General features: G+C 38.7%; 1 protein-coding gene across 1 annotated transcript in view; it reads right to left on the bottom strand.

Moving 5' to 3' along the window:
* Window positions 1-13,982, bottom strand: part of Bach2 (BTB domain and CNC homolog 2) — a 356,175-nt gene that overhangs the window by 64,938 nt on the left and 277,255 nt on the right. Inside the window, exon 5 of the mRNA XM_042679581.1 lies at window positions 5,148-5,402. Within this exon, the coding sequence (XP_042535515.1) occupies window positions 5,148-5,390 (243 nt within the window). The 5' untranslated portion in view covers window positions 5,391-5,402. The remainder of the gene's footprint in view (window positions 1-5,147; window positions 5,403-13,982) is intronic.

Raw genomic sequence — 13,982 nt, 5'->3', positions numbered from 1 at the left:
TATATGGTTAGCGTTTTCCTCACTTTTGGAGTCTTTCTATAGGCTCAAGTATTGGTCAAAATAGATTAGGCTCTACTGTGGTGGCAAAGAAAACTTTTTTTTTTTTTTTGTGATAGGGTATCAATATTTACCAAAGCTAGACTTGAACTATAGGATTAAGCCATCTTCTTACCTCAGTCTGCTAAGTATCTGGGACTACAGATAAGTACCACACACCCAGATAAATGTCAAGGCTTACTGACTTAACATAGAGCTTTATTTCTTATTCATCTCAGAATTTGAGTTGCATCAGATGGTTCATTTTCTTGGCTCTCTTCCATCAGTGACTCCAAGATTCAGGCTTCTGCACCATCTTGGATTTCTTTGATACCAGCTACATGGATAGTAAACAGTATGAAGAATTCAGACCTACTTTTAATAGCCTCAATCCAGGAGTGATGTAATAGTTTATCACTTGTCATTGATTACATGTCATAGCCAGCCTGATTACAAGTTTAGTTTTCCTCTGTATGCAACAAAGAGAAGAAAACTAGGTCTGGGTGAATTCTGGTAATCCTTGCCTACACAGTACAAACATGTTGGAATTTCTTCCTACATAAGGCATAAGAACAAATGAAACATCTTTTGACACAACTTCTTTCTAGCTTCTTGGACCAGCCCATGTCACTACTCCTTTTAAGTTGAAAGACCTTAAAAATAAAGCCTACATTAGCTTTTTGCTTTTTTCATTCACTGTAGCATGAAACTGGATTGCTTTTTGCTTCTAGTGCTCCACCAAAAATGATCAATGAAACCACAAATGGCCTCTACATTACTGAGAGGCTTTCAATATCCATCTGGTTTTAAAATTCTTCACTCTAGACTAGACTGTGCCCATGAATTCTAGCTACCTATGCCCAACTGTGTATTAGACATCTATATTTAGATGTGAACAGACATCTCAAACTTAATATACATAAAATTGAACTTCTAACTTTGTTTTACCTTCTGTCCTTACATCCCTACCTACTCCTTTCAAGTTTTGACAGTCTCAGTTAACCACAACTCAGTTCTTCTATTAGTTCGGGGCCCAACCCTTGGAATCTCTTCTTTTTCTCTCCTATCTTACATCCAATTTGTAAGAAAAAAGCCTAAGCTCTACCATTAAAATACCGCCAGATCCTGATACTGACAATTGACATCCCTAGGTCAAGACCATCCTATCATATGTCTTGATTATTGTTTTGGTCACTTCAGGAGTTTTCCTGCCTCTTCCAGTGCGTTCTTTCAATGTATTTTCACATGGCAGTCAAAATAATCTTCTGTGGAATTGTCTAATGGCTTTCCAGTTCATTACAAGTGAAGGTCAACTGTCTGGTAAGGTGCTCAGTCACCGGTTTGACATGTCTCTCCTCATTTCACCTTCCCTCATTTCTGCTATCATGTGTTAGACATGCTATGCCTGTCCAGCCTCTGGTCCTTTTATTGGTATTGCTCTGCCTACTTCATTCTTTCTCTAGCTGTCAGCACAGCTACCTGCCCCCCCCCCCCCCCCCCCCCCCCGTGTATCTCCAAAAGTCACTCCTGCAAACAAGCCTTCCTTGATAACCTATTTAAAATCCCATCACCTGTACCCTAATATTTCCTAATCCTCATTTCTATTTTATTTTTATTTATTTTATTATTATTATTATTTTTGCTGGTTGTGGGGCCTGAACTCTGGGCCAGGGTGCTGTCCCTCAGCTCTTCAGCTCAAGGCTAGTGCTCTACCACTTGAGCCACAGAGCCTCTTCCAGCTTTTTCTGCTTATGTGGTGCTGGGGAATCGAACCCAGGGCCTCATGCATGCAAGGCAAGTACTCTCCCACTAAGCCACCTTCCTAGCCTCTCATTTCTATTTTAAATTTCCTTAATGGCATATAGTAATCTCTCCTTTCTCCTCCTCCCCAGTTGTTATACAAGCAAAATTCACACCGCATCTAGAACAGACCTTGATATGTGTTTTTCTGAATGAATACATAGGTCCAAGGAAGTTGATTGGTTTGTCTGATATCTCACATGCAGCTGGTTCAGGGCCAGGCATTCCCAGCCCCTTATGGCTAATGCTCTTTAGCTGTTAAAATTTGCTTTTATTCTTTTTCAGGCAGCACGGTGTCTCCCACAAAGGTTTGTTAGTTGGCATCATGGGGAAGAAAATGGACTGCTCTGTGCTCTGGGCTGGGTGACTGCTTTGCCCTTCTTACTGTGGTCATACTGCTTCCCAGGATCACCCTCTGTGTCCCTTAGAACTCTCCCCTCTCTGCTACCATTGCACCCAGCTCAGAGTGCTATTGACATCCTGTGCTGCCATATTATAAACTTGCTGTAGCATTACATATCACAGGGACTGTCCAAAGATAATCATGCCTGTTGGATTGCTTTCTTGACAGACTGGACCTAAACCATTCCAGAGACATTAACAGCTTTCATAGCTTCCATAAAAACTTCCAGACAAGAAGACTCCATAATCTTATTGGCATCTGTGCTTGGCTGCTTGTAGTGCTGCATGGCTGTTCCACACTGCACCTTGTGGTTAAGACTCAACACATGTCTTTGCTTCTCAGTCCTTCTAGCTCGGTTTCTTTTCTTTCCTTCATTTCTTTTCTTTTCCTTCCTTCCTTCCTGCTTCCTTCCTTCCTTCCTCTTTCTCTCTTGTCTTGGGAAGACAAGAGAGAGATCTGCCTCAAATTGGAGAGAGAAAGAGAGAGGAAGCAAGAGAGAGAGAGAAACAGATTTAAGGATGCTAGAATTTTAGGGCTCTTACAGGTAAGACCTGGGGCTCAAGAGAAAGTGGCTAGGTCAGGATTCCAGTGCTGAACAGGGTCCAGTCCAGGCTTAAGGGACATGATCTGATCCAAGAATGGGGCTAACAGAGCCACTAAAGAAAGGCTAATTACATAAAATATGATTTTCATTTGCATATGTATATTAATGTCACCTATTTCTTTTGCAAAGTAGTACAATACATAAAATGGTTTTAAAACATGGAATAGATAATAAACTGTAAAGGTTACATTCTTTGTCAAGACTATGTTGTATCTGTAAGTTTTCCAAATATTTCTAGAGAATTCTAGGTTAAAGAGAAGGAAGAAAACATTTTTGCTCCCATTTAGAGAAGAAAGGGCTATATGACAAATACCTGCTATGTGACAGGCAGTGTGCTGAATTTTTTTTTTTTTTTGTCATGGGGCTTGAACTCTGGGCATGGGTGCTGTCCCTGAGCTCTTCAGCTCAAGGTAAACACTCTATCACTTGAGCCACAGCGCCACTTCCGGTTTTTTGGTGATTAATTCGAGATAAAGAGTCTCATTGACTTTCCTGCTGGGCTGGCTTTGAATTGCCATCCTCATATCTCAGCTTCCTGAGTAGCTAGGATTACAGGAGTGAGCCACCAGCGCCTGGCTCTGAAAATTTACTGGCAACCTATAAAATGGTTAAGTATGTCCTCCACCTTAATGAAGATGGGAAAATGGAGCTCAGATCCCCAGCCACACCTCAGCTGCCATTCCTCAGTCTTTCAGGTTACCTGGCATGCAGTGCTACTCTCCTTACCCCAACCATAGTTATGTCTTCTGCCACTGATTGATCCCCTTCCTTCTTAAGTCTCTCTAGCTGTTGATTCACTAGTGGTATGAAAAGTGTTGATGGAGCGTTTTGTGGTATGTGTGTGTGTACATATATATATATGTATATGTATATATATATAAAGAAAACTAATGTGGAAATACTGAGTGATTATGCAACCAGCATTTTATCTTCTGCTCCTCACAGGTAATTGTAGACATTGCTTACTAAGGGACTGAAATCTGGTGACTCCCTCCATTTCGTGTACCTTGTTTGCCACTTTTTGCTTGTTTTTAGTGCTGGTGTTCAAATTCAAGGCATTGGCCATGCTAGGCAAGTTACTAAACATTGTTTAATCTTTCTGAACAGACCAGATTGGCCGTGAACTCACTATGTAATCCAGTCTAGTCTTGAACTTGTGATTTTCTTGCCTCTGCCTCCTGAGTATTGAAATCATAAGTATAGTCATGCCCATTATTTGTGTTTTATCTCAGATTCAGATACTTCTTGATAGAGCAAGTGCTCACCCCAGTACTTCCTATCATCTTATATATAACCTGACTTATTCATTAGTATTATTTTTCTAAGTCTCCAAAAGCATCTGTAGTTATAATCATGAGTACCTCACATCCAAGTGTTAGGTCTTTAGTTTTCTTTTATATTGCTGTAAAAAACTATTCAGTGAGAAAGTGGACGACCTTGAGGCCTATTTGCAAAAATTGTGCAGTACACAACTTGTACAACTGCTACTGGTGGTTCTAGTGTTTTACTTGCACACTGTACCAGAGGATACAGGAAATAACTGCCCTGAACACAAAGCCAAGGATGCTCAGTATGGCCCTTAATGTCCTGAAAGTAAGGGAAACCAGGATGCCAAAGAACAACTGTATACATAGTCTAAAAGATGACCAACTTAACAATTTTCCATTGTAAACCCATTCTCTACATTCTGTAGCTCAAACCATACAACTGAACATCATCTCTGGACAGAGCAGGTCCTGCTACTCAAGTCCCTAAGAGTAGCAAAATGACTGGATTCACTGAAGTATTTAGGAAACCTGAATAGGGTATTTTCATCAATGATGAAAAAGTTTACACCACTTAAAATCTCATAATAAGGACAAGAATTATTGGTGCTTTATCTTTTGCCCAAGTGAGGAAGGCAATGAGAAGGCTTTCATTCTTTATTCTCAAGGGAAACCTAGCAATCTTCACACCATTTGAAAGAGCGAACTCATAGCACTGATTCACTGATTCAGATCCCACATTCAGGATGGTACCAAACAACTCAAATCCGGAAGTTGAAGTGAACTAGAAACTATGAGTGACTGAGCCCCAGAGGCTCAGTTCCCCTAAAGAAACATGCTCTGTTCATATTCATCCCTCTGAGACTTCAAGTGTATCAAATAGAAACTCTCTAGGCCACAAACCGAAGTATGGGTGACTTGGACATCGATGGAGCACAGAATATACCTTTTACCTCATATGCAGCTAGTTTTTTTTTTTTTTTTTTAATAATACAAGAACCTCCTTTGAGAACCACACCAGCAAATCAAGTCACTGTACCTCTTCAGGCAAGCTGACCACCAAGTCATTTTTTGTCTGTCCAACCAGAGCCTGCCAGAAGTATTCACTGCACGCAGCCAGCACGGCCCGATGGGCTCGGAACTCCTTCCTCTCCACGATCAAAGTCACGTCACAGAGAATGTCCTTTTTCCGCTGGTCATTGAGGCCCAGGAGGATGTTGGTGCAGTGGACTGTGGACTCATACACGTACATGGGGGAGTCAGGCTTCTCATCCACAGACATGCCGTTCACACCCTGAAGGAGAGAGAGAGAGAGAGAGAGAGAGAGAGAGAGAGAGAGAGAGAGAGAGAGAGAGAGAGAGAGAGAGAGAGAGACTGAGTTACAACCATCATGAGAGTGACAGAAAGGTGAGGGGGATGTCATCATGGTTCCCAGATCTCACTAATCTGCATGTTCATGCTTGGGTAGCACAATGAGGTCAGAAAATACATCTGGAGTCCAAATTCTATGGTTGACTTTTATCTCTTACACTCATGGCATTCTTTTCTCACATGATAACAAAGCCAGATGTTAATGGAACACTGCAGATATTTCAAACACATCTGTACTTTGTTTTTATTAATATTTTTGGCTTGTGTCATTTATATAGGGAGAGGGGATCTCATTATTACATCTTGATACATGTTAACACTATATTTCAAACAATTTTATCCCCTCCAACACATTCCCTGCACCCTTCCCCTAGAAATAGAATTTCCAACGGATATCCTTGTTCTGTTTTCATAGTTGCAAATAGTCTATTTTGATAGTGTTCAATCTTCTTCATTCTCCCCCAGCTATATATACCCTCACTCCCCCTACTGCCCACAGTCTATTTCTCTTCTCTCCTACTCCCTACTGATCATTAGTTACTTAGTTGCTTTTGTGCTGCTCTTATAAATATGTGCAACACATCTGTGCATTAAAACTTGGTAGTTTTCAGGAAGCTGGAATGGAACATTCACATAGGAACAGTAAGCTTTAAGCACTAACAGAGGAAAGGAGTGGTTTTTCAAGTATTTGAAATGCTGTTTTAATGCAAAACACAGAAGTTCCTAAATTGAAATATGTCTAAGATGCCAAGGCAAGGAAGTATCTAATCACAATGTGTGATTTAACAAATGAATGAAACAATGGTACCAAAGAGTGGACACATCCTTCTATTATATCTACCCTCTTCCACTTCAAGACAAAACACAACCAGACTGTCACTAGTTCTCAGGAGTGGGATTGTATTGTCACTACCTCAGCAGACTTTATATATATATATATATATATATATATATATATATATATGTTTATATCAATAACGGTAAGATGTATTTCAAGTAAATATTACTTTTTTATTTTTTTCATGCTGGTCCTGGGGTTTAAACTCAGGGCCAGGGCACTATCTCTGAGCTACTTTGCTTAGGTATAGTGCTCTGCTACTTGAACCACAACTCCACTTCTAGCTTTTTGGAAATTTATTGGAGATAAAAAGTTTCACTGACTTGTGCTTCAAATCATGATCCTCACATCTCAGTCTCCTGAGTAGCCAGAATTAAAGGTGTGAGTCACCAGTGCCCAGCTGAGTGAGGATTAACAAAAGTCTTCTTGGCTTTAAAATGTGTCCTTTGAGGTATTTTAAAATGTATTATTTATAATTAATTTATATGATGTGGTTGTCAGTAATGTTTATCAGTAATAGTAATTCCAGTAGTAAGCCCTTTGCCTTAATTCTGTGTGTGTACATATGCATGTGTGTCAGTACTAGCGCTTAGACATAGAGCCTAGTGTTGCCCCTTCCCCTTTTCTCTCAAGGCTGATGCGCCATCACTTGAGCCACAGCTCCATTTTCGGCTTTTTGGTGGCTAACTGGAGATAAGAGTCTCACAGACTTTTCTGTCTAGGTTGGATTGGAACACCTATCCTTAGATTTCAGAGTTCCCAGTAGCTAGGATTATATGCATGAGACAACAAATTCTCAGGTTGGATTCTTTTGCTTAGCATCATTAATTTTCCATTCACTCATGTCCTTGAATGTATCAAAAGTTTGCTTTTATATTACCTATCTGTGTGCTATTATAGTGATATAGTACAATTAAAAAATCTGGTTGTCTATTTGTAAATATTTAGTTTTTTTTTCAACTTTTGGCTATTACAAATAAAGGTGTGGCAAATATTAGTGTAAGACTTTATATGAACATATGCATTCATATATTCTTTTGGATGGAGCTGATTGTGTAAGTTTAGGTTTTAAAGAAACCGCCATTGTTTTCTAAGGTGGTTGTACCACTTAACATTTTCCCTAGCAGTGTCTGGGAGTTCCAGTTTTTTCACATCCTTGCCAACATTTGGTATTGCTTATCTTTCTAACTTTGGCCACTCTGATAGGTTTACTATGATATCTTCTTGTGGTTTTAAAGGTGATTTTTTTTTTTCTGATACTAGGTGTTGATCTCAGTACCTCAAGCTCACTAATACTTACTTGGGTGATGTTCTACCACTTGAGCCACACTTCTAGCTCTCCTGTCAGTTTTATTTTCTCTAATCCCTGATGATGCTGGATTTTTTTATGGTGCTGTCTTGGAGCTTGAATTCAGGACCTGGGCACTGTCCTTGAGCTTTTGTGCTCAAGGCTACTACTCTATCACTTGAGCCACAGCTTTATTTCTAGCTTTGGTAGTTAACTGGAGATAAGAGTTTTAGGGGCTTTCCAGCCCAGTCTGGGTTTGAACCCAAATCATATTAAAAGTGGTCTTTGTCTAACTTGCAAAGATTGGAAAGGGTGCAGTGATTTCATGCAAGAAGTTTTTTTTTTAAGTTCTTACATTTGGGGTCTGGGCAATTTTGCATCTATTTTTTTTTTCATGTGTTACAAGGTATGGATTGAGGTAAATATCAGGTGAATGTTCACTTGCTCCAGCACAGCTGTTAAAAACTCTTTGTTGGGTTGCCTTTATCAGATATTCATTGTCTGTGTATGTAGATCTATTTATGGACTGTGTCTTTTCCATTTACCAACCTATCTATCTTTATGCCAGTATTACAATGCCTTGATTTGCTCTTTTTCAAAGTTATTTTGATCCATTGCACTTTTATATACATTGTAAAATTAGCTTGCTAATTTTTATAAGATCGTGTTCTGGGATTTTCACTAGGATTTTTTCTGCATCCATCAATCATATAGGAAGACTTTTCATCTAAATGATATTGAATCTTTTGGCCCATCAGAATAGTATCATTTATTTAGCTTATTTTTAATCTTTTCCAGCAATACTTTGGAGTAGTGTATATATACTATATGTCTTCTGTCGGATTTATGCCTAAATATTAATATATTCAAGGCCATTGTTAAGTGGCACTATTTTAAAAGTTCAGTTGCTAAGTTTTCATTGCTAACATAAATGCAAATGTTTGTGTGTGTGTGTGTTTGCAGGGATTAAATTCAGATCCTGCATATACTTGCATATATTTTCCTAGGAAAGCACTCCACTGAGCTATATCCCTAGTCCCCGAAAATGATTTCCCGCCCCTCCTAATACTGAGGCTTGAACTGAGGGTTTGGGCACTTTTTAAAAAAAATAATTTTTTTATTGTGAAAATATTGTACAGAGGGTTATAGGTACATGAGCAAGGTAATGAGTACATTTCTTATCGAGCATTGTTGCCTCCTCCTTTGTATGTCCCCTGCCATCCCTTCCCTTCCACCTCAACAGCTACACTCCCTCCCCACCTCCCTGGCCTAAATTGTAAAGTTTGTTTTTCAACATAGTGTCTTGTACATCTCATTGTTGCAATGGGTCCACCTGTATCTGTATTTAAACATTTTGTTTTTTCCCTTCCCCTCCCGAAATTATACCAACATCAAATACAGTGAAAACAGGAGTTATACCGAGGGGGAGGGACATACAAAGCAACAACAAAAAAACACATGGTACCTTATAAATATGTTAGAAACAATAGCAAAAAAGGAAAAAAAAACCCACTTGTGTCCCTATCTTGGGGTTCATTTCACTTAACATAATCTTATATGACCTTTTCTGCTTGTCCCAGACATATATAACAGTTATTGCAAATAAGGGAAACCATGGGACCTATGTTTCTTTGGGCCTGGCTTACTTCACTTAATATAATTTTTTCCAAGTCTTTCCATTTCCTAACAAATGGGGCAATGTTATTCTTTCTGATGGAGGCATAGAATTCCCGGATAAATAAGTGGGCTAACGACTTAAAGAGAAACTTCTCTGAAGAGGAAATAAGAATGGCCAATAGACACATGAAGAAATACTCAACTTTTCTAGCCATAAAAGAAATGCCAATCAAAACAACATTGAGATTCCACTAACCCCAGGTAGAATGGCTATAATCAAGAACTCTAATGCAACAGATGCTGGAGAGGATGTGGCCAGATGGGAACCCTACTGCATTGTTGGTGGGAGTGTAAACTTGTTCAACCATTTTGGAAAGCAGTATGGAGGTTCCTCAAAAGACTCCACATAGAGCTCCCCTATGACCCAGCAATCCCACTTTTGGGATCACAAACAAGACCATACTAAAGCTACCAGCACAACTATGTTTACTGCAGCATTATTTACCATAGCTAAGCTATGGAACCAACCCAGATGCCCTTCATTAGATGAATGGATCAAGAAAATGTGAATATATATATTATATATATAATTATTTATATATAATATATATATATAAAATCACATATATATATTATATATAATTATTTATATATAATATATATATATAATCACACACACACATATATATATATATATATATATATAATGAACACTGTCTTTTAGGTGTTTTTTTAATACCCTATTGGCTGAGCCACAGCTCTACTTCTGGTTTTTTAGTGGTTACTAGAGATGAGAGTCTCACATACTTTCCTGCTTGCGCTGGCTTTCAACTATGATCATCAGGTCTCAGCTTCTTGAGTAACTAGGCATCACCCACTGGTGCCCAGCCCTGCAAGTGATTTTGGGATTGATGTAGTATCCTGAAACTTGGCATAATTTGCTTATTAGGTTTCCCACCTTTATTTTCTAATGGTATTGGGGTTTGAACTCAGGACCTTGCATTTGCCAGGCAGGTGCTCTGACACCTAGCCATGCTTCTGGCCCTCTTTTGCTGCGTGTTGTTATTTTTAGTGTGTGTGTGTGTGTGTGTGTGTGTGTGAGACAATTGGCATTTTCACTCATGGTTGGTATTCTACCATTTCAGTCACACCTCTACTTCCAGCATTTTGCTGGTTCACTAGAGATAAAAGTATCTTGGATTTGTCTTCCCAGGTTCGTTTAGGACCTCAATCCTCAGGCCTTAGTCTACTAAGCAGTTAGTAGTGTAAGCCATCAAGGCCTAGATTCACTATTGTTTTTAAAGATAAGATCTTCCTGGTCTGAGATTTGCTTATTTTCAGGTTTCCTGGATGATAAGCACACCCATTGCATCCAATTTTTTTCCAGGGATAGGTAGTCTCTTGGAACTTTTCTTCCTGGGCTAGCCTGGAATTATGATTCTCCCAATTTCAGTCTCCCACATAGTTTAAGATGATAGGTATGTGCCACTGTACTCAGCTATGGGTTCAGAAGGAGTCTGGTGAACTTTTCTGCTTTAATTTCCTTTGAACAGTGATCCTTCTATTCTCAGCCTTCTAAGTAGATCAGATTAAGGTGTGTGCCATTGGCACATGGCTTCCACAGCTTTTTTATTGGAATGTTCTATAAATTTTGTACATTGAAGATTATGTTGTCTATAAAGGCATTTTATAATTTTTCTACTCTGAATGATTTATGTCTTTTTCTTGCTGGACAGGGTTGGCTAGAATTTCCAGTAGACTGTTGAATAGATGTGATGAGAGCAAAAATCTTTAGCTTCCTGATTTTAAGGAGAAACTATGGAATCTTTTACCATTTGCATAGTATTAGCAATACATGTTTCATAAATACTTGCACTGAGTTAAATTAGTTTGTTTCTATTATTGGGAAGTTTTGGTATTGTTTTGTTTGGGGTTTTCCTTTGAACAGAGCCTTGAACTCATAACTCTCCTTCCTCTGTTTTCTGGGTGCTAAGATTACTGGCATATCTACCACAAAGCCTGGTATTCTTTTCAGTTTAAAATTAAGAATGGATGTTGGACTTTTCTGCAACTATTGAGACAGTCACATAGTTGTTTTTGTCTCTTTTTGTGCTGGTACCAGGGTTTGAATTCATAACTTTGTGCTCTCTCTCATCTTTCCTATTTATGGCTATCACTCTGTCACTTGAGCTATGACTCCAACCCACCAATTATCTTTTAAAGAGATTTAAATAGAGGAGGGTGTGGTGGTACATGCCCATATTCACAACTACTCAGGAGCCTGAGAATCACAAATTTGAGATCAAAGCAAGATCCTGGGTACCAAAGCAAGATCCTGCCTTACAAACAGAGAAAGAGGGGAGAGAAAGGAATGACAGCAGAGAAAGGAGAGAAAGGGAAGAGAGGGGAGATGAGGGGCGAGGAGAGAGGGGAGGGAGGAGGAGTAGAAGGGAGAGGGGAGAGAGAAAACATGAGAGAGATAGCTGTCTATCTGTCATCCTTGTCTTTGTTCTTCTGTATTCAATGTTTTTCCCCCCTTTGTTGCTTTTAAGATTTTCTGAAGTTGTTTTTTTTTTTTTTTAAAGCAATTTGATTGTGATGTGCCTTCATGTGGTTTCCTTAATTTTTTTTTTTTGTGTGTGTGTCTTGGATCTGTGGGTGTATAGTTTTCACCAAATTTGGAAAAATTTCAACTATAATTTCTTTGAATATTTTTGCCACATCCTTTTTCTGTCTCCTTCACTGTTCTCAAACAAGTTCAGTTACATTATTTTAGACCATATGAAGTTGCCCCACAGTTCACAAGATGCTCTGTTGATTAAAAAAGTGATTTCTGTTGTTAGGCTCTCAAGTTCACTAAACTTTTCTTTCATAATATCTAACATGCCATTAATCCATTCTGGTGTAATCTTTATCTTAGATACTGTGATCCTCATCTCAAAAAGTGTAATGTGGTCTTTTAAAACATTTCACATCTCTGCTCAAGTCTATCAACCTTTCTCAACATCTAGAATAAACTTAAAATAATTATTTCAATGTCTGTGTTAATTCTAACACCTGTATCAGTTCTGGCTCAGTTTTGATTATTTGGCTTTATAGTTATATTTTTCTTACTTTCTTTTTTTTTACACAACTGGACATCTTTGGATGCCAGACATCATGAATATTTTAGGATTTAATTTTGTTGGATGACAGATATTTTCATGTTACTATATATAACCTTGAGCTTTGTTCCAAGGCACAGTTGAGGAATTTGGATAGATTATGAACTTTTCAGGTTTTACATTTGAGAAGAGCAGCAGGTAGCTTATGCTCATTATTCCTAGCCACTGAGTTGAGACACTTTCCAGTATTTTACCCAATGTCTTCTGAAGTAGGGGTTTTCTAGTTTGGTTGGTAGGAGCAGGTGTTATTCCCAGTCCTCTGTGGCTGTAAGTTCTGGCTGTTTCAAGTGGGTCCTTCCATTCTTGAGACATTTCCTCATGTACATATGCACATTAGTATTCTGCAGAATGTTGGAGGGTAACTGGATGCAGCCTCTGGGCTCTGGATATGCACAGGCCCCTCTTCCCTGCCCTCTCTTCAAATTTCCTCCCAGCTTAGGGAATTCTTTTGTTCTTCCTTTCAGGGCCATCTTCTGGAAACTCTCTTAAGTGGTAGTCTGGGCTCAGCTTATTTTCTGTTTATGGCAGATTACTGTCCTTTGCTGCATGGTTTCCAATATCTTGTAAAGCATCACTCCATATATCTTGTTTTACAGGTGTTTCAGGTGGGGGGTATAATACCTGTTTTTCCATCTTGCTTGAGAGTAAAAGTCCTGTATTCCAACCTGCTGTCTTTCTTTCTCTCTCTCTCTCTACCTCCATTTCCCCCCCTCCCCTCCCTTCTTCCCCTTATTCTCCTCTTCCTCCTCCTTTTGTGCTGGTACTGCAGCTTGAACTCAGTGCCTCATGTTCTTAATTAGCTTTTTCCACTCAAGGCTGATTCTTTGTCATTTGAGCCTTTCATCCATTTTTGGCTTTTTGATGGTTAACTAGAGATAGTCACTGGGATTTGTCTGCCCAGTCTTGGTCTTCAGATCTCAGCCCCGAGTAGCTAGAATTACAGGTATGAGCCCACAGGCACCTGTATGTATTTATACTTTATACTATGACTAGACTGAGCACTTTTCAAACCACGATTTATCACAATTGTAACCACACAGTATAAACTTTATTCTGCTACAAATGGTATTCTGCAGTATGTAATTGGAAAATTTTCTGTGAATGAAAATTATTAGATATTTGGTATTTAAATAAATGATGAGGTATTTATGAGGTTTGTTAATCAGATTTACTTAAAAACAAAATCAGAATAGCACAGCACTCTAAAATGACACAAGTCAGTTAAAGTGACCTGAAACCTTGGAGTAAGGCCAAGGTCAGCTGGTTTATGACCAGAAAACTGTCACTAAATACCTTGATATCTAGTAAGAAGACAAATACTAGTTATTGCCAATAAGGGAAACCATGGGACCTATGTTTCTTTGGGCCTGGCTTACTTCACTTAATATAATTTTTTTCCAAGTCTTTCCATTTCCTAGCAAATGGGGCAATGCTTTCTTTCTTCTTTTTTTTTATAAGCTTTTATTTTTATTTTTTTATTGTGAAAATACTGTACACAGAGGGGTTATAATTAGATGGGCAAAATAATGAGTACATTTCTTATCAATCATTGTAGACTCCTCCTTTGTTTCCCCTTCCCATCCCTTCCCACCCCCC

The sequence above is a fragment of the Dipodomys spectabilis genome, unplaced genomic scaffold (genome assembly GCF_019054845.1).
Source record: "Dipodomys spectabilis isolate Male_0828 unplaced genomic scaffold, ASM1905484v1 ptg000053l, whole genome shotgun sequence".
Classification (NCBI taxonomy): Eukaryota; Metazoa; Chordata; class Mammalia; order Rodentia; family Heteromyidae; genus Dipodomys; species Dipodomys spectabilis.
Note: the sequence above shows the minus strand (reverse complement) of the source record. Positions and strands in the feature narration are given on the sequence as shown.